Consider the following 20,522-nt stretch of genomic DNA (forward strand, 5'->3'; position numbering starts at 1 on the left):
ATTTCCCTTAGCACTCCACAAACACCCTTGGGTCACAATTATGAAAGGGACCTAGCAGTGTTCCTTGACTTTCATAGCCTCCAGCACAGTTGATAATCAGTGAAAGGGGTGATGCTCTCTGGCCAGGACAGAAATATTGCATCACCAGAAAGCACTTCATGGAAGGAGGTCTACTGAAAGCCACTGGCCGTTGGACTGGCCCTGTGTTGGTGTCATTAGAGCTACTCCAGGTCATCAAAGTGGCTTCTGGTGGGAGAAGAAGACTCCAAAACCCCCTTTTCCAATCAAACCAATTTCCTATTTTATTTCTAAGAGTTCACGCTGCTATCAAGGACACAGAAATGGCTTTATAAATAGCAGGTGGACACTGTGCTAGAAGATTTGAATTGGAAAACGGGAGAAGACATGTCAGGCTGGTCCTGAGCTCCGACTGCCCACAGGGCTGGAATCATCTGGAAAGCAGGATACATCGGTTTTGGCAAATGTATACTCATTCTAGAAAAGTTCATCTGTCCCAGGCTGCTTTCCTTCCCCCTCAAGCAGCCCCTCCTCCCAGGCCTCTCCACTGCTGGAATCCATAGCTTTTTCAGCTGCAGAATCCACTTGACCTCGTTTATCACAAACATGAGTGACTTCCAGGAACCGAGGAAAAGTGGGAAGTGGAACTGTGCAGTCTCTAAATAGTTCCACTCTCCAGGAACCCCAACCCTCCACCCCTCACCCCTCACTCTTCAGCCAAGCAGCTCCTGAGGAAAGGGGGGGCCTCGGGCTTTCCTAAAAATAGGATGCGAGAACTCGGGCAACACCCAAAGACAGGGCCTGACAAAGGTGGGACGGATGATGCCAACACAGGTTCACAATTATGGGAGGAAATGTAACCATGTCCTGTCTGACTGCAGGCTGAGAAAGCAAATCCCAACACCATTCTGACATCGAGGCTGGAAGTTAGTTATAGGTGAGCACGAATGTTCATTTAGATCTAGTCTCTCAAAGGGCTAAAAAAAAATGCTCTCATCTAGACAAGTTTGCAATTACCTCTAATGGGGCACTCCACACAACACTGTTCCACAATACTACAAACGAAGTAACACACAGCTTGCTCCCTTCTCCCTCCCCCCAAGCCCAACCCACAGAAAGCACCCTCTCCGTCCGAAAGCCATTCCTCCGTTTGGAAGGCCCCTTAAAATGGCATTATCCCAAGAAAGGATCCTAAGGTGGCACCCGAGGGCCCGTGATGCCGGCCCGGGCGCCCAGCAGCCAGCTCCCAAGCACAGCCCCTACCCCAGCTCCTCGCCCCTACTCTGCAGACCTCAAGGAGACCTGCAGCGTGGTGTCCACTCCCCTTTTCATTCAAGAGAGGGCCTTTGAAAATAGTCGCCTAGACCAGGAATTTGAATTTGTTGGTTGTACATCATTCCAAGTAAACCCCCTCAAATTAAAAGCGCCAATGAATGCAAACAATGGAAAAGGTGGTGGTTCCACCTACAGGAGGACTCATTTCCGGTGTCTCCGGTCGGCTGCTTTCCCCATGGCCCTGCCAGCAAGTGACTCCCTGTGGGACCGTCCGAGCCGCCCCGCCGTCTCAGGGGCACCTGGTCTGACGTGGCGCGTGTCCCACGGCCGGCGAGTCCCCAGCGGGTGGACCAGCGACAGGCGCCCGCGCCGGGCTGAGCGCCGAGCGTGGGGCGACGCTGCGTCGCGGGGCCGCCTGCCGGGGGCCAGCTGGTCCCCAGCAGTCCCCTTCTTCCTCCCCCCGCGCCCGCCCGCTCCTCCGAGGCCGGGGCGGGGAAGCGGGACGCGAACGTGTCCCCACCCAAGGGTGCGGCCGACTCCCAGCCGCCGGGAGGTCAGCGCGCTGCCGGGCGCCGGGCCGGGTCCTCCGCGTCCCTGCCGCCAGGCCCCTGGACTCACATACTCTGCGGGAAGTCTTATAAATACTTTTATTTATTATGACTCATAGTTACTCGCCTGTTGGTGACTCAGGACGACCGTGTCCTCAGAGGCTCCTTCAGGAAAGAGTTCCTGAGCGCACAGCGGCAAGGGCCGGGCACACCACCAGGCACTTCGGCAAACGTGTTTTCATGTCCCCTCCCGCCCTCGCCCCCGGGGAAGCCGCGTGGGCACATGTGCCAGGGCCGTGGGTCCCTAACGTCGAGCCTTGCTGCTTAGAAAATGAGGTAAGAGGTTCCATGTGGGACGCGAGGCCCACGCGCGACCGGGCGGGGCCTCCCCGCGACGCAGCCGCGCGTGGGCCCCGCGGGGCGGCTCCTCTGCTGTCCCTGTGGACGCGGAGTCCTTATTGCCGGGCCCGGGCCCGAGGTCGCCCCGAGGAGCCACCGGCCCCCGCTGCCGGTGCCCACGGGTCGCGGGGGGCTCCCGAGCGCCCTAACAGCTGGGGGAGGTGGTGATGGGGCTGTGCAGGTAGGGCAGGCTGCTGGGCGCGGCGTGCACGCCCACCGACACCGGGAAGCTGAAGACGAACTGCGAGGTGGGCGTGGGGGTGGCCTTGCCGCGCTCGCGCAGGGGCCCCGACGGGCTGGCGGCCTCCACGGCGCAGGACGTGGCCAGCACCTGCGACTCGAACTGCAGCAGCTGCCCCATGAAGCTGAAGTTGGGCGAGATGATGCTCCGCCGCTGCTTGACGAACTCGAAGGCCTCCTCCAGCCTCACGCGCTTCTTCATCATCAGGTAGGCCAGGCAGATGGTGGCCGAGCGCGAGATGCCCGCCTGGCAGTGCACCAGCACGCGCCCGCGGCAGTCCTGCACGGCGTCTGCGGGGAGCCACGCGGCGGCGGTCAGCGCCCGCGCCCCGCACGCCCAGGCAGGGGGCCCGCGCGGGGTGTGGGGGCGCCAGGAGGGGGGACACCCACGCGGAGGGACTGTAGAATCCCACCCATTCCAGGCTGTTTTGGAGACTTAACCAAACCCGTGCACTAAGTTTGGAAAAAAGGCATGCTAAACCCCAATGCATTCAAGGATTTCCATTTGCAGAAATAAAAACGACCCAATTCTCCCACTCTTTGTCTTCCAACCCATCCCGGGAGCCTTATCATCTAGACACCTGGAGACATGCAAGGAAAAGGTTATTGGCCCTAAAGGCCAACAGCACCCAGGTAGGATCAGTTTTCCTATCCCTGCCCGACACAGTGCAGGGTAGGCCTTCCTATGGAGGATGGGGGGCGGGATGCACCCTGGGCACCCTCTCCTAACCCCTCCTTCCCCCAGCCAGTTACAAGCGGTCCCTCTCATCCTGCCCACCCGACCTTGGGCCCAGTCCCCAGCCCAGGCCAGCCTACCAATGTACTCGATGGCTTCCATGAACCAGGAGCTGATGTCGGCCTTGTGGTTGTCTTCCACCGGGATGCACTTGTATTGATAGTGTCCTTCAAAGTGGTTGGGGCAGTCAGAGGAGACGTTCAACAGGGCCGTGATCCCCAGGGCGTCCAGCATGTCTCTCCGGGCGGCATGATAGGCACTGCCGAGGTAGAGGAAGGGGAGGATCTCCACCGGACCCCCCTGCACCAGAGAGGAAAAACGAAGGACCCAACATCATGAGTGCAACGCAACCAGGAAGAGGGCTGAGGTGCTTGGGACAGGGGCAGGTGGCTTTCACAGGCCCTGGGAAGAATGCCTGCACATAGCCCTCACCCTGCTGGGGCTCCTGTAGGGAGCGGTGGGCCCAGGGGGACTCCTCTAGCCTTTACGCAGAGAAGCCAGGACAGGTAAAGCCTGGTTTAAGCAGCCCACCGCCCCCGTGGTAAATGGAGGGACACAGTGCTGGCTTGTCCCGCCATTTGTGACATGAAGAGCTTACACCTGCTAATCACCACGCTATGTGTAGTGTGCTTTAGGGGCTTATTTGGTTGGGTATATCTTCACTTGGCACATCAAAAACAGACCCCATGTCAGCTTCACAGACCAGAAGAGGGATCCTGGCAAAATAAGGTTAACTTGGCTTAAATTAAGGACCATTTTCTGAGTCAGATCAATTAGAGCAATCTGGAGTTTGGGGAGCAAAGTTGCTGGACTCCATAAGGTCACCCCCTCCATCTCAATGAAAGGGCTGGAAAGGGGGGGGGCTTAAAGAAATGTAATGGCTTACTCTGGTTTTCTTGAGGGAGGGGTGGCTGACCCTTTACATCCGTTTGGCATTTACAATTGGCTTGTATATGGGGACAGCCTGACTGTTCTGGACTGGGGCTGGGGTCCACAGGCCGCTCCTTCAAAGAAGGGTGTTCTCTCAGCTTCCTAAGGGCAGCTCACACACTTCTATCTTCAGCAGCCTCCTCTCTGTCTGCACATAACTCTAGAGGCCAATCAGGGAGCTGTGTCTTTATCATTTTTCTTTAGTGAGGGTAATAAGAGAGGGAAGAGCAAGAATTCCAAGGAATAAATGGAATTTATTCCTAACTTCCCTTACATCCCATCCCAATATCAGGGTTCACTACATTCTCCCCAAGCTTAGGCACTGCATCCAAAGCCCCTGAAAAGCAGGACTCTGAAAGGAAGCCCCCCCGCACCTGGTCGTGCAGTGGGGTTCCACAGGAGCTGCAGCCCAGGTCCAAGGACTCGGCCGTGCTGGGCGGTGCCACGGGCGGGATGGCTGCCAGGGCCTTGGTTTTGGAACAGAATTCTGGATACTCGGAGGAAAACCTCTCATAGCCACCTGTAAGGAGAAAGAAGTTCAGGTTAATGGGGTCACTAAGCCAGCAAGAAACCACAAAGAACTTGAATACTACCCCTGAACCCAGGAGAGCTGCAGGGAAGCTGGGCCTGGCTGGCTCTATATTTGCCACTGGGTGGCGCCGTGGGACCAGAGATAATGGCTGTGGCGACTTCCCCAGAAATGCTGAGTCCACATTCAGCCAGGGCTGCGTCCTGAAGCCTGGAAGGAAAGCTTTCGGGTCAAGACTTTGGTTTGGGATGCAGACACACAGAGGAAGACGTGCAGGGGGTATGCAGAAGGGGCTTTTTCCAAGGCAAGGAAGAGACAAAGGCCACTGTGGGTATCCATGAGCACAAGAAACCTGCCGCTGGGCCCTGGGACCTGCAAGGATGTCTGTCGCTCCCCAATTCTAGCCCGCCCTTTGGAGAGGTTCAGCGTGGGAGAGAAGAAGATTACCCTGGCACCGCCCTCTGGATCTCAGCGACAGAGCAGATGCCAGTCACTCAGCCTGCGAACAGCTGTTCCATCAACAAGGGGCCAAAACAAGAGGAAATGGCCTTAAATCTAAATAAATCCCTCTTGCTACACACAGGTTTGGGGGAAGGGAGGATTTCCTGACCTGAGGGTTGCTAAGCCTTGGGATGGTTATCTGTGGGATCACCTTCCGGGGAAGGGAGGTCTTTTTAAGTAAAAAGAGAGAAACTTATGTGGAATAGTGTTCGTGCCAAGCGGAAAGGCGCTGGCTGGGCAGAGGTGAGCAGGAAAACTCTCCGAGACAAGAAATGCTCTGATCTTGTGATCTCTGGGACTTGGCTCTGAGGGTAACTTACCATCTACTATCAATGTTTGGCCCTGCTTGTGTTTTCACTTGGCAGTTTCTGTAGGACCAAAGATGGATTTAAATTAATTCAGTAGATGAAAGGGATCAAAACTTCCAGTGATAAATTAAATAAATTCTGGGGATGTAATGCACAGCGTGGTGACTACAGTTAATACTGTATTGCATATTTGAAAGTTCCTAAGAGAGTAGGTCTTAAAGTTCTCATCATAAGAAAAAAAAATGTTTAACCATGTATGGTGACAGATGTTAAGTAGACTTATTGTGGCAATCATTTTGCAATATAGTCAAATATCAAATCATTATGTTTTACACCTAAAACTCATATTACATGTCAATTATACCTAATTTTTAAACCTGCAAACTTACTTAAACACAATTTGGTAGAGCCTGCGTGTTGTGAACCACTGTTCTAATGGACCCATTCAACTGATGGTCACATATATAGCTAGTACCTTTAAATCTTTATGACTAAGTGACATGATGCCACTGTCCCCGATAACGTTCATAGTAATCTTCCCATATGCTGACATGTGACAGTCAATTTCTTGCCCAGAATTCCAACCCTAGAAACTGCTTTGGAGAGGAAAGGAAATGATTCTTCGCCACATCACAAGGCTTACAGAAACAGGGCACTCATTTCTTCCTCTCTGAGCGGAGGCTCTGTTCCCCTCCACTCCCTCCCTCCCTCCCTCATCGGGATATAAATGGATATCTCTCAAGTCACAGGCACCTGCTCCTGCTGAGTCATAATGACCAGCCTCCCTGGATGGAAAACCTGCTGAGGGGCCCACCCGTGCTGCCAGTTTCAGGCGAGCTGGTGGCCTCAGTGGTGATTGGCACAGGAGCAGCTCTCCCTCCCGTTATCACCCTCATCTGTTCCCTCTTTCCTTATAAAGCTGCTGAACTGTTGCCCCGCATGCAGTGAATAGAGTGGGGTTCGGAAGAAGAGCCCCCAGACATCTTAGCTGAGGTCCCCTAGGATGGGAAACCTAGCAAATGCTTCCTCCTCTTTGGAGAAAGTAGAAAGGGAAATGGATCAATCAACACACCATGTTGATCACCTATATATAAAAAGTCATCACATGTGACTCTCTGTACCTTTCTAGAGGGTTTGAAATGTCCTGAATAAAATGATCCTTGTGTTTACTACAGAGTTTATTACAGAATTTAAGCTGTTAAAACACGTGTTTTGATTTCCCCAGAGAAACGTAAGGAATGAGTGGTGCCCTCCAAAAGTTCATCACCCAGACAGTCAGAAGACGGGTACCCACCCAAGGGCGAATGGTGAAGTCACAGGAGTGCCAGGGCCAGGCTCCAAGGGCACAGAGGAGGAGCACCCCAGGGCAGCAGAGGGGGAAGGAGCCTCGAGTGGCTGAAAGAAGGTTCTTCCCAGTGGTAAGAAAGAAGGGGACGGGGCACTAGCTGAAGTTCTGGAAGGGTCACGGCCTCTGCAGTCAGGCTCGCAGGCCTGTGGCTGGCACTGACCGCTCCGAGCATCTTCCTCAACCGTAAAAAGTGATGAAACACCCACGCCCAGAGCCCTTCGAGGACTGACTGAAACAGCCTGGCCTCGAGGAGACACATAATGAAGGTTTCCTTTTGGGGCCCCTACAAGCGGACTCCAGGATTCCTGGCAACTTTCCAGACTCTGGGCCGCCGCCTCCTAGGCTGTTCTGATTTTTTCCAGTTGGAGCCTGGAGACCTGGTAGTTTGCCAGCAGAAGGGCAGGTACAGCACTTCCTGAGCTGGAGACCCCTTCCCGCCGGGGACATCCGCTGCCCCCAGGCTCCGTCATCAGTCATCCAGGAGGTGCCGCAGACCCGCAGCAGTGGCTGACCCCGGGGGTATGGCCGGTGGGAGGAGGCGAGACGGAGGTGACCCAGAGGCCAGAGCCTCAGTGGTCAGGAAAAGACACTATTAGAACAGAACATAAAAATGATTGCTGAAAAGTCAATTCCCTCTGGCAGGTCTTTAAAGGACACAGAGAGAGGAACTAAGTGAAGAGGCAGATTAGCCAGAAGGACAGGAGCACAAAAGGGTCACATTCGTGACGGCGGCATCAATGAAAGGGGTTTCCCTCCTCAGCTGTGGCTTTTGGGGGTCCAGCGAGTTGTTACAAGAAGCATCACCAAAGGAGGGCCTTCTGGGGGCCCAGTTGCTGCCCTCGGCCAGGAAGCATACAGGCAGGAGGGGTACACAGAAGGGTGCAAGTTAGGAGCCCCCAAGTCCATCCCCACAAGGCCACATCGCAGGAAGGCGCCTCTGGGTATCAGATCTGTGTTAATGAAAATGACGGGCACACTTAAGATGAAATGGTCACCATGCCAGGCTCTTCCCATACTGTATCCAACCAGGAGCCCTTGAGGAAGGCCTGACTAGTTTCGGTTTTACAGAAGAGTAAACTGAGGTGCAGGGCAGCCCCACTGGCCTCAAAGGCAACTTCTAACCAGACGTCTGCAGCCCACCCTGCTGCTGGCCCAGCTCTGCCTCCCTGGTGGTCCTTCTCCAGGGGGCCCAGATTGTCTGCTGGTCTGATTACGTGAAGACACAGAATTTCATGCAAAAACACTGCTGACATTTCACCCAACTCCACTTCTTCCCAGTGCTTTCCTAACTACAGGTTGTCATTCAGGAGCTGTGACCAGCATTTTTAATTTAATGAAATAAACTAGAAACTACTAGAATGGGTCGAAACCACTAGTGAGGTCGAAAGACTGCTTCCCAGCTTCCCAGTGCCTCCCCTGCCCACCCCCAAATCCGTGCAAACACCAGAGCCAGAGCCTGTAAGAGCTCGATTTAAATCAACAAGTTTTACCCAGAACTTATGAGAAGGCTTATTCCAACTGGACACCATGGGCTGGGCTGGATCCCGTGCCTCCTGCAGAGGGCACAGGTATGGGTGCCCATGGGCGCTGAGTAAGCCCAGTCTCTCCTAACCGCTGTCTTCCTGCCCTTAGAAAGGGAGGATTTCAGACTGTATCACCTCTAAATTCTTAAATGGCCACAATTTACTTATTTGCAAACTACAAACTGACATTACATGGCCAAGGTCTGCATTTTTATCTTCTGAAAACAATTTCACAACAGATTCCACCTGTTTTTTCAACATCCTATTAAATGTCATCCCATAACACACTCTGACTCATTTTTACCTGTTTTTTCCATGTTGTTATTTAATAATATTCTTTCTAGTCTTAAAGTTCTCAATTTCTCATCTCAGTTTTAAAACTGGAGAGTTTCGGGGGGGGAAAGGGAATGTAATTTCTCAGTTGACTTTCTTGAGGAATAACTACATTTCCAGTGCAACTCCACGCTCTTCTGTTTCTCACACTCGCACAGCAGGGTATTTTTCGGAGTTTGCTGAAAATGATGACCTCTGGCCTCCTGTCCACGCAGGGCTGGAAGAGTATGTGTGTAGAGTGCTTCAGAAAGGACGGCTGCTGGTGCTGGTCCCTTCACCATAATAGGACCCTTAATGGAATCTGTGATAGGTAAGACTGTCACTGGTGGTGACCAGGGTCATCAATGTTAATGTGGCTGCTGCTTTTCCCCCCTAACACTCAGAATATCACCCGTTCACAGTCAGGGCTCATGGCCTTGCTCTCCAGAGACCTCACATCAATATAAGGCAAATGTTGTTCAGCAAGAGAGTTTGGGGTCATTTGAAGGTCATTTGGTTTTGACCTGGAAATGGGTGTTGACTTAATAAGCTCCCATGTAATGTTGAGCAGTGTTTAAATTTGACTTAAGTGGGCTTCTCACGTTGGGACTCCACGCACAGACCTGTCTGTCTTGGGACAGCTGGTTGACACCTAATGCCACACTCATGCTGGACCTTGTTTGCAAGTCCCTCCCAGTCCTGTGCTATCTGCTTCGTTCAGCAAGCTGGCTTCCGTTCCAGGGTGAACTTTTCTTCCTGCCAAACTTCCTCTTTGTTAGGCGGGAACTACCTCCCAGTAAGGAAATGGGCTATCTGGTTTCAGATGTTCTGATTTTTTAAAGAAATTGCTTGGCTCCTTATAAAAAGGCCACCCTCCTCTCTCCCTCCCTGTTTCTGTGCAGCCCACCTTTCTTATAAACATCGAGGACAAGTCCAAGGGAGCTGTGATGGGCTTAATAACGACAAAGTTTTCACTCTCAATTTAATTAGACACCCTGCATTTAGTTACTTTTGTGTTGGAAGCATCCAGTTCAAATGTTGCAAGAAGTAGTGAGTTTGCTTCATTCGTTATAATTCTGCACTTGATCTTAGCCAAAAGGTCGAGAAGTGATCGTTATAATTCTGTAACAAATTACAATAGGGGGTAGAAATTCTCTTTAGGGCCCACCGTTTTTTGTAATTCTATCAATCCTTGGCTGTCACAGGCATTGTGTCATACTTGTAAGGAGAAAAGCCCACCCTTTTGGGTGGAGAAGGTGTTCGACCTCAGCATTCCCCTGTCCCCTTCCTCCCCCCCTCAGAGGCTATGCTGTTTGATGCCACTGACCTGGGGACCTGAGATAGGCTGACGAATGGGGACAGAGAGAGAAAAGGCAGAAGACAGTTACCTAGCTGAGCTCTATCATGCCCCATACCATTCATTATTGGCCTTGGTGACTGTTTTCTACAGAAGTGTGATGTCAGGGTCTGTATGGTCAGGCCTGGGGACTGTAGGGTCCATGAGTTCCAACCTGGAGGGAAAAGCTGGAATATCTAGTTGATCTTCCCGATTTCTCAAAGCAGCTCTGGGACAGCTTTTAAATCAGAATCTTGAAGAACTGACAAAGGTCAAGAGTTGCATTTTAACCAGGCAAAAAGAAAATGTTTTTGTACCTGAAATCTGCATAACAGACTGATTTGTTATTTGGGGAACATGAAGGTAAAGAATGACTTCTATTAGGGTAAGAAAATTCTCTTTTTGTCTTTCTCTAATGGCCAAGGTGAGGGTGGGGGGTCCAAAACCCCAATCCAAGGATTTATGAAGGAGGAGGATTTGAAAGGAGATGTGTACTATAATAAAATCTGAAAAGCTGCAACTTCTCATCTGTCCCTACAAATCCCTCACAGGATTTTAAATAAAATTCACTTTTAGTAAATGTAGGGGGCGTGTGGAAGGCAGCTGATCGATGATTCTCTCAGCACTGATGTTTCTATCTCCCCTCTCCCTGAAATCAATAAAAACATATAAAAAAATTTTTTTAAGTTTACCCCAATGGAAATTTGGGGTAAAAAAGAGCAGAAAATGTAGTGATTTGGGTTTTTGCTTTAGCAAAGCTTGGCAGCACTTTGCTGCTGCTCAGTAAAGTTTGCGCGTCACTATGACTTCTCACCTGTGGTGTTAGTTATTAACCACCTGCAACAAAACCAGTAACCAACCAACTGCCCTTCAAAGAGACAGAAACAGAAAAAGCAAAATTTTAAACGCAATTAATTGGTAGAGTTAGATAGCCTTTGACCAGGAAGGATCATATAACTTCTGAAAATATCCTGCTGCTTTTACTGTCCCTCCAGGATGGCTGACACCAACAACTGGATGACTGGCTTAATGTCTGACCACCTTTACCCCACACCCACCACCACACGTGAAACAAGGCCCATTAGCTGCAAAATAAAATGAACAGCTCTGGTAGGAACCAAATTATCCAACCCCTAATCAATGCAGGCATTAATAAAGATAATCTAAGTGTGCTTCCCAATGTTTCCCTGCAGTTCGCTCTGCCCTTCCACAGCCCAGGCCGCCTCCACTCCTGCCGTCACCGGGGCTGCAGGAGGCCTTCGCGGGTTTCCTGGCCCAGCCTGCACCGGCCCGTGGGTGCGGGAGCAGACACTGCCCAGTTTTTTTCTGCCCTCACTGTGAAAGCCTTTCCCATCAGAGGGCAAAGAGAAAGAGAGGAGCTGTGTGCCGAGGGCCTCAGCTTTGCACATACATGGAAATACGCTCAGTTAGACTATGGACCAGTGAAAACCGCAAAGACATTCTGCCAGGACGACGAAGGCGCCGGGAGAGGCTGCCACCTGAGCATTTCAGCCTGCGGCTGCCCGAGGCGGCCCTCTGTTCCCAAGAAGACCCGGGACCGTCTCCTGGCTGCTCCCGGCCTGTTGCTGAGGAGACAAGTCCCGCCTGGGACCCAGGGCCTCCCCCTGGGACCCAGGGCCTCCCCCTGAGACCCAGGGCCTCCACCTGGGACCCAGGGCCTCCACCTGGGACCCAGGGCCTCCCCCTGAGAGCCAGGGCCTCCACCTGGGACCCAGGGCCTCCCCCTGAGACCCAGGGCCTCCACCTGGGACCCAGGGCCTCCACCTGGGACCCAGGGCCTCCACCTGGGACCCAGGGCCTCCCCCTGAGAGCCAGGGCCTCCACCTGGGACCCAGGGCCTCCACCTGGGACCCAGGGCCTCCCCCTGAGAGCCAGGGCCTCCACCTGAGACCCAGGGCCTCCACCTGGGACCCAGGGCCTCCACCTGAGAGCCAGGGCCTCCACCTGAGACCCAGGGCCTCCACCTGGGACGTAGGGCCTCCACCTGGGACCCAGGGCCTCCACCTGGGACCCAGGGCCTCCACCTGAGACCCAGGGCCTCCACCTGGGACCCAGGGCCTCCACCTGAGACCCAGGGCCAGGCCCTGTCCGTCTCAGGCGCAGGGGGTCGGTGGGCCCCGCGCTGGGTCGTCCTCCTCCGCGCACCAGGTCCAACCGCAGGAGGCTGCGCAGGCCTCGGGAGGCAACAGCCCTTCGAGCAGGGCTTTCCAGTTGGCCGGGCACCTCGCCAGCCGCCGGGGGACTGTCCTTCTACCCAGAGGCTCCGGTCCTGCCCAGTCTTTACATTACCGTTTGCCGCGTGCAGAGCGGCCGGTCCGCGGGACGGCTCTCGGAACCGATCTGGGTCCGGGCTCTCCCGTTGGGGTTGAGGGGAACCAGGGAGCCCCCGCGCAAGCCGGAGGAGGAAACCTTAAAAACATGCCTGCGTCCCCAGGAGGGGTCCTCGGTGCGCGCCCCGAAGCCCCAGGGCCAAGGTCCCCGAGCTGCCGCCCGAGGGCGGTCCCCTCCGGATTTCTTCCAGGAAGACAAACAAAACAAAACGAAGGCAGACGCCACGTGGGTCCGCCCCCCCGGGGGAGGGTCCTGGGCTCCGGGGTCCGCGGAGCGAGCACGCGCCCGGCTCTAAACCAGGAGGGACCCAGGGCGGCGCGGCGCACACCCTGCCACTCGAGGGAGGGGGCTTTTGTCCCAAAGCAATTTCTCTGGCCGTTCCCGCCAGCGGCCGGCAATGGAGGGCGGGCATTCTGAGCCGCCGGGACCACGCACCCGGGCCTGCACCGGGAGCAGCGGGAGCGCGCGGGGACGGGGCCCGCCGCGGGGTTCCCGGGCACCGCTCCGCGCCCGGCCCCCGCGGGGCTGGCCCCTTCCTGCCACTTTCTCCTAAAGCGCTCTGCGGAGCAGGGGGGACGACTGGGCTCCACCGGAGGTGCAAAAGGCAGCCTCTCGGAGAAAGAAAAATCAGCAAAACCGCCTGAGTGGTTCAACCACAGGTCAGCGGCAGCGTTTCCCCAGCAGCTGACAGGTCAAATGGCCAGGAAACAACTGCCGAGAACAAAGCCCCCCGCTGTTCGCGAGGGCGCGCCCGGCCCGTCGCCACTGGGCAGTTTCGAGGTGCCTCCTGGAAGGGGCGGTGGGGAGAGGTTTCCGCCCTCCTCCCCCACCACCTCCCTTCCTCCGGGGTGAGCGGGTCGGAGAGGAGAGGAAAGGAGGGAGGGGGCGAGGGGCACCGGCGGGGGTAACCGAGCGGCTCTTTGAAGGCCGGAGTCTGAAACGCCTCTCGGCTTCCGAGGCGAGCACCGGACGAGCGAGAATGCGCGGAATGCGGCGGCGGGGGCCGGGGGGCCGGGGGGCCGGGGCGCGTCGCCGTCAGGGCGCCCTCACCCCACGCGTCCTGCGGCTCCCCGGGCGCGAGGGCCCGCGAGGACAGGGCGGGACCTGCTCACTGTCCCAACTGTTACTTGGACAGCGCGCAGTCCCTTCTCGGGTTCTCACTCCCGGATTTGACAAGACCTCTCCTCCCCAAAGAGTTTCACCGGGGTTCCCTTAAATCAAGCACACGCCTCCACCTGATCCTCGAGAATTGCGTCTGAACAAAAGGTCGTACTTCTGCGACGCCTGAATATTTCAGAGGCACTGTCCCACCACCTTGCGTTCCCCAAATACACCTCCCACCTCCCGCGCCCGGACCCTGGGTCTAGCGCCGCACGGGAGGAGTTGGCCACCTGCCGGGAGGAGCTGGGCGCTGGGCGGCAGGGGGGCGACACAGATCGCCCCTCGCGATGTGCGTTTCCCAAGGGCCGCTTTACTGTGGAATCGGCGCTCGCCGTCCTTCGCCCCCTTCCGCACCTCTCGGGCTCTCCGGGTCGGACCCTGGCACGCCAAGCCAGGGGCCTAACCTGTCCCCACCCGCACAGTGGCACTTGGGAGCACTTCCCTGGACTGGAAGGTGAGCAACACCGCAGAGGCGCTTCGCCCGCGAGGCCAGACCGTTAGGGGGTGTAAACAAACGCAGAGCTGCCAGGAAGGGTGCAGAATCGCAGGTGACGGAGGAAGCGCGCCCTCGCCGTCCTGAGGACTTCGGGAGCTCGCACTGCACACAGGCGCTCAAAACCCGTGCAAACCCGTGCACACCAACACGCACAAAGGAGTTCGCGGAGATCCCCGCCGCCACGAGCCCCTCCGGGCGCTTCCTCCCCTAGCCACTGAGGCGCAGGCCGCCCAGCCCGCTCCACCTCCCTCCCAGCCCGCGCCCGGCCGCCCGCGCTCACCTTTGAGCAGGCAGATGTCGGTGCGCTCGGCGTGGCGGCGCAGAGCCTGCACCACCAGCGACACAGTGCTGTCCTCGCGGAGGCTCTCGGCGCGCGGGCTGCGCTCGTCGTAGACGATGACGGCCGAGTAGAGGCCGGACCGCAGGCGGGCGCGCACCTCCTCCTCGGCCGGCAGGATCTGCTCCAGGCTCACGGAGCCTTTGGCCCGCCGACGCACGATGGTGTTGCAACGCACATTGACCGAGCCTCGGATGTAGCCCGCGCTGTGCGCCAGGAACGGTCTGCAGTCCAGCAGCAGGCACTTGCCGCCGCTCAGGAGCCCCAGGGCGCCGCCGCCGCCGCCGCCGTTCTCGTCCCGGTTCATCAGCCTTTTGAGCACGCTGCAGTCCATCTCCCGCAGCTCCTCCACCGTCACCATGGTGGCCGGGAACCGCGGCTGCCGGGCACACGAGGCGGGTACGGACAGCCGGGACAGCTGGGCTGCTGGAAGGGGTGGGCGAGGGCTACGGGAGGGCGCGTGCAAAAGTAGCCACAAACTTGGCCCTCGGGGGCTCCCAGCGGAGACCCTCTTGTCCCCGGTTGTCCTTCCTTCGGCGGTCTCGCAGTCACATCGCAGTCCGAGCGGCTTCGGGCACCAGGCAGCACCACGCGCGGTGCGAGAGAGAGGGCGGCGACCCTGGAGGGGACTGTTTGCGGGAGAGGGCCAAGGGCTCTCTTCTGTTGTGGCCTCTTTGTATTTTGCCCGCTGAACTCCTGCCGGCGCTGCAGCTCGGCCGCCGTCCCCCAAGAGCAGCCGGAGATCCGCGCACTGCCCCAGCCAGAGTTTCCTCCTCGGCTTAGAGATTTATTAACGCTCCTCCGCGCTCCCCCCGGGAGCGGGCAGAGTCAGTACTACCTGGAGAAGCCCCGCCTCTTTCCATTCCGGGCCTGGCGCCCTCCGCCCCCCGCGCCGGCTCCCCGCCCCTTCCCCGCCCCTCCGCCAGCCGGCCTCTCCTCCCGCCCCCTTCCTTGCGCGTGAATGGAGTGCGGGCACCTCGCGCCCAGTCACGGGGCTGCGACGTCAGAAGAGCGGAGTAAACAGGACGCGGGGCGCTCGACGCCAGGCCCATTCATAAAACCCGGACCGAGAGGAAGAGGGGGGAGGCCTCCGACCCGCTGGCAGGCGGCGCGCAGGGACTTTGTGAATGGAGCGCGGCTGCGCCCGTAGCTGTCAGCCCGCCGGCCCGCGCCTCCGCGGCGCGCAACCGGCCCAGCAGCACGAGCCGCGCCGCAGCCGCTCCACCTCGGTTGCCGCATTGGGCAGAAGGAAATTAGCCGGCCGAGAAGCGGGCCTGACGGAGGCTAAGGGTCGGCTTTGATCCCTTTGACCTCCGTGCTCCTTTCCCCTCCCGCCCCCGCCCCCCAGCAGCCTCGCAGGCCTCCTCCCCGGCGTCGCAGCGGAGAGGGGACCCGGCGCCACGGTCCGCCCGGCCGGGCCTGGAACCTCCCGGCCCCCGGCTTACGGAGCGCGTTCGGCCAGGCTGGCCGTTTTTTTCCAAAGGCGATTCCTCTGACGTTAGCTTATGCATTAGCGTGATCTATTTTCATCTTAAGCCATTAAATCAGCTTTATAGCTTCTCGAGGACGTGGGCAAGCCCCGACTTAGAAGATGAAAGAGAAAGCCCTCCCTCCCCGAAGTCCAGTAATGGGAGCGGGGTGTTGGGTCTGCTCTTTACGACCCCGAGGGGGGCATTCACTGCCGGAACGCTGCTCCTCTGGAGGCAGGCAGGGTGCCGCTCGCGTCCACGCTTCCTAAAGATGTTTGTTTAACCCTGGTGGGCAAGGAAATCCGATATTCACTTATTTATTTATTTAGGCTTTTGGAAAAGCCCTCACCCCAGATTGCACATGTGCAAATTGTCTTCTCGGGAAATAACAATGAGGGTCCGCATCTGGTGCGAAGCTAAACGGAGGCATTTACGCGTCAAGGATTTAATAAGCTCCGGGGCAGACGCAGGTTTCTGCACCCCCCTTTCCAGGTCACGTAGCATCCCCACCCCACCCCCGGATTAACTTATGCATTTAATTTCCCCGAGGCGGCTTTTGGCAGGGTGGTTTGTGCGCCCCGAGATGGGGACAGGACAGAAGCCACAAATTATTCGCGCGACATCTTGCCAAGCCTCGCCAGCGAGAATTCACCAGCGCGCGGGAGAAGTGAGGGACTCGCCCGCGGGGGGTCGCGTCCTCCACTCCAGGCCCGGGCAGCCCCCCGAGTCCCTCCAGCCCCCAGCTGGCCTTCCGCTCCGCCTTTGTTCCGGGCTAAGCTGCCCTCTGATCTCTCACCTCCGCCCCCCAGGGCCACCCTTCCACTCCCCCACCGCGCCCTCGGGGGCCTCCACTTCCGAGGCCTGAGGCCCGCGCTCCTCTCCCCCGGCGCCCCGACTCTCCGCACACCGCAGCCCCGGGCACCTTCCTTGTACCTCGGGCTACAGAGTGGCTCAGCAGGGCGCTACGTAGAGGTCCTGTCTATATTTTGTTCATCATAGTTTTGGGCATTCATTTTAATTGCTTCGGAAAGCATTGCATTAAGGTATTTATTTTGACCACTGGCTTTTAATGGTGCCCCTTAAATTTTGCTCCCGAGGCGTGTTGCTCACTCTGGTCATAGCCCGAAAAGGGGCCACAACTGCGTGTCGGCCGAAGCCTGCGGGTGGCGGGACCTCGGGGGGCCAGGCTCCCCGGGTGCGAGGTGAGCCGTCTAAGGCTCACTGCCGGGCCTCTCGGTTACGGAGGGTGTGCACTCCCTCCCGAGGGCAAAAGGGGCCACTGTGAGGCTTCGTCTGAAGCCTCGCCTCGCTCTCCGGTACACCAGGAGCGCGCTTTCCAAGGAGTCCCCGTTGCAGGGAACATCCAGGGCTCATCCGGCCCCTGCCAGGCCAGGGGGGCGGGGGGGGGGGGAGGAAGGGACCTCGCCCAGCTCATGGAAACACCGACGCCTTGACAAAGGCTTGGACAGAACATCTCTTGCAAGAGCCTCTGAGTCGCAGACAGGTCCAGGCCAATTGTGCACTTGTCGCAGGAGCTGGGGAGATGTCCCTGGGCCGCGCGCGCTCCCAGCCTTTGTCTCCGCGGCGCTGGGGTGGCCTCCCCGCGGACCCGCCCCAGCCCGGTGCTCACGTGGCCGTAAATAAGTCAAAGGGGGGGCGGGGAATGCCCAAGGAACAAAGACTTGCTTTCTGCACCTGACAGTGACCCGCGGTGGCGAAACCCGTAAATCCCGCAGGAGATTCGCAGGGAAGGGGGCGTGGGCGGCGCGTGTGAGCCCGTGTGTGCCCGCGCCTGCGCGCCCGCGCCCTGAGGGGACCCGCAGCTCTGGACTGAATGGGTTTAAGCCAAGAGCCGCTTTAATTAGGATTGCGAATGCCTGATGTTTGAAAGAGACTAATTTTTTAAAAAAATCCTCTCTCCTCAACTCGGGAATCTGCCGTCAGTTGTGTGAGTTTCAGTAAATGAGATTTAAATTTTGTATTTATCCAGTTCCTTCGTAAGCACCCTGGATAATTTTTTTTATTTTAATTTTTGGTATTGTAAGTGTGTGGCCATTCTTTACCGACTACAGAGAAGAAAAAACTTGTCTCAATTAGAATGCAGGCTGGAGGTGGGGCCCTTAATCAGTTTACACAGGATGTTGGTGAAATAAAAAGGCATTTGGAAGGAAGACATTGTTTGAATGTAATTTCCAAAGTTAATTTAATTAATGAAGGCATGTCTGCTGGAGTTGGAATGGGATTGCCCAAGGAGAGATATTTTATTTATATTCTGCAGTAAACCTCTGGGTGAAAATACTTTAAAAATTCACTGTGACAAGTGAATCCAACTTCTTTTTCATCGGAGAGTCTTTAGACCACCTTATTAGTCACTGTTGGGCCTGGCAAAACCTATGTTCTTGTTTAAGAACATTTCTCTCCAATTAGGAAGTTGTGTGATCTGGGAATTTAAAGCCCAGAGTAGGATCCCCGGAGAGGACTGTGGCTTCTATTCTGGTTTTGATGCCAACCTCTGACTCACTGCCTGTCCCAAAGTGCCTGAATAAAACTTGCCTGAAAATCATTATTGAATTAGCCAAGGTGGCAGTGGTGAGAAAGGTCCCGTGGATCCCTCTTTTCTGAGCAGAGAGAGGGTGCCTTTCTCATCACTCTCAACTGGGACAGGAATTATCCAGTCTGCATTTTGTATGGACCTTTGGCTGGGCTTCTTAGATCAGATGACAGGGAATGGGAGGCTCGAAAGAACTGGTAGTGAGAATCCTCAAAGAACTGAGAGGCTGTCTCCTGCTCCTCAAAGCGAAGAAGTCTGTATCTACTGTGTCTTCTTAAGCAACAGGTGTCAATGGAATTGAGGAATGTGTGTCTTTCCCTGCTCACCTCTGGTCATCAAGTCAGGACTCAAAGCAATGGTGAGTCTGCAACATTTAGACTGAAAATCATCAAACAACCTCAGAAACATAGCCTGAAGGTCTTTCTAGTCCTTCCTTTGTCACAGATCTCTTCAATAGCCTCCATTTATTTTCCATGGATGTTACTATACCATAGAATGAAATAAAATGCTAGGTTTCTCACCTAAGGTCTCTGCAGAAAAGTTTAATACGTTGCTTCATTCACTACTTTATTTGAAAACCATTTAATCTAGGCTATGCCTCCATCTCACTTAGTGATCTTGAGCAAAACAATCTTCCTGGGCCTCAGTTTCTTCATCTGCAAACAAAGAATTTGGGCAGGACAGTGTCTCAGGTCTAGTCTGTTTCCAACACTGTGTGATCTGAGCAGGAGAGCTCTCTATCAACCCCAAGCCTGGGCTCCACCAGCCGTCTCCCCTTTCTCCCCATAGCCAGGCGCACTAAAATGCCAGGACACAAAGAACAGCCTCAAACTCCTTTCTCTTTCTGTCCCTCTCTTGCTCACTCATGGAGAACAAATTTGGTAGTTTTTATTTATCTGTTTAGTCAAGCAATAATGCCCCACACAAGTTCTTCAGCTTTTCAAAATCAAATTTTGGAAGCAAATACTTCTTCTCCAAACAGAAGGCAAAATTGGACCCAGCGGCTTGCTGTTGTTTGGTTGGTTTGGTCGTGGTTTTTTATCACTCTAGCTGTGAATATTTTCTTTTTTATTCAACAAACATTAAATCTGATGGGGGAAAAACATTTGTCTGAAACATTGTGCCTTCAAAGAGTTTATAATCTAGTAGGTCTGCTTAGGGTGTGATTGCCATGGTATGTTATGGGGTGCAGGCTCTAATCAATGTCATTAGGGAAAAACAAACAAAATGTTAGGGGGATTCAGTTAAGACAGGAACTGAATTGTGTTGTGGGATTAAAGAAATGAAAGAAAAAGTCTATTGTGAATAAAAGGCATTTCATCTACTTGCATGTTACCCTTGACTTTTTTAAGGGTCCTTATTTTTTTTTTAACTTTTTCCCACCTCTGATATTCATTCTGTCCTTGTGCCTTACATCTTTTCCTTTCATTTGTTAGCTTCTCTCTTCCCCAGTGGTTTTGCCTGCTAAAAATAGATGAACAATTGGTCTGAAGCTGCAAGGAAGCCAAGATGATGCAAAGGCTCTGTAGAAAATCTATGCCATGGACCCTGAGCTGCGAGCTGACCTAGATGCGAGATGACCTAGGTGTGGGCCCAACTCTCTAACTGTCATTGTCACGTTAAGCAGGTCAGTTGTTTTATACTTTAATTTTACCATCTGTAAAGCTAGGAAAAAATAATGTAATTTTTTTTTCAGGACAACAAAAATATCTGTGTCGTTGTTCCAAGGATACAGCAGTAAACCTTCCAAACCAAATGTTGGAGTGTGAGGTCAGAAAAGATTTGGGACTTGTGAAATTATTTAGATAAAAATTCTTAAGAAGTAAGCATTAATTCACATTGTTTATGCATATTCTAAAACTTTTATTGAAAGCAATAAAACAACCCAAAATTAAGACTATCAAAGAAAATCTTGGGCTTTGGGGCATTATTTCTTCATTGATGAAACAGTAAAAAACAAATTTATAGAAAACCCCTGTGGTGCTGCCTGTTTGCTAGCGCAGCCCCAGGTCATCATTATCCTCCTCTGTCCCCTCCTGCACACAGTCCTTCCTGCCTGAGAAGTGCGAGGAGTGTATGTCCTGCCTTTCAGATGTTTCAGCTATTCCTCACCTCCACATCCTGGCCTCACTGAGGTCTTTTTGTGTAATGGT

At 54.9% G+C, this 20,522-nt stretch overlaps 1 protein-coding gene across 2 annotated transcripts; it reads right to left on the bottom strand.

The window, feature by feature from the left end:
- Positions 1–1,924: 1,924 nt before the first annotated feature.
- DUSP4 (dual specificity phosphatase 4) lies at positions 1,925–15,105 on the bottom strand. 2 transcript variants are annotated; one of them, XM_081130020.1, is made up of 4 exons: positions 12,314–12,529; positions 4,521–4,666; positions 3,297–3,516; positions 1,925–2,771 (listed from the first exon to the last, which is right to left on the bottom strand). In XM_081130020.1, the coding sequence occupies exons 3-4, from the start codon at positions 3,448–3,450 to the stop codon at positions 2,386–2,388; spliced, it is 540 nt and encodes a 179-aa protein (XP_080986146.1). In that variant the 5' UTR covers positions 3,451–3,516; positions 4,521–4,666; positions 12,314–12,529; the 3' UTR covers positions 1,925–2,385. The 2 variants fall into 2 exon arrangements, with proteins under 2 accessions (XP_080986146.1, XP_080986145.1); XM_081130019.1 differs by lacking the exon at positions 12,314–12,529 and adding an exon at positions 14,293–15,105 and having other exon boundaries at positions 1,931–2,771.
- Between the last annotated feature and the right edge of the window lie 5,417 nt (positions 15,106–20,522).

This window comes from Miniopterus schreibersii, assembly GCF_964146895.1.
Source record: "Miniopterus schreibersii genome assembly, chromosome: 2".
Classification (NCBI taxonomy): domain Eukaryota; kingdom Metazoa; phylum Chordata; class Mammalia; order Chiroptera; family Miniopteridae; genus Miniopterus; species Miniopterus schreibersii.

Coding starts and splice junctions, on each gene's coding strand:
- DUSP4 (XM_081130019.1), bottom strand. CDS start 14,710: ATGGTGACGGTGGAGGAGCTGCGGGAGATGGACTGCAGCGTGCTCAAA. Junction 4,667..14,292: donor CGACATCTGCCTGCTCAAAG/GTGAGCGCGGGC, acceptor TTCTCCTTACAG/GTGGCTATGAGAGGTTTTCC. Junction 3,517..4,520: donor GAACCCCACTGCACGACCAG/GTGCGGGGGGGC, acceptor TCTCTGGTGCAG/GGGGGTCCGGTGGAGATCCT.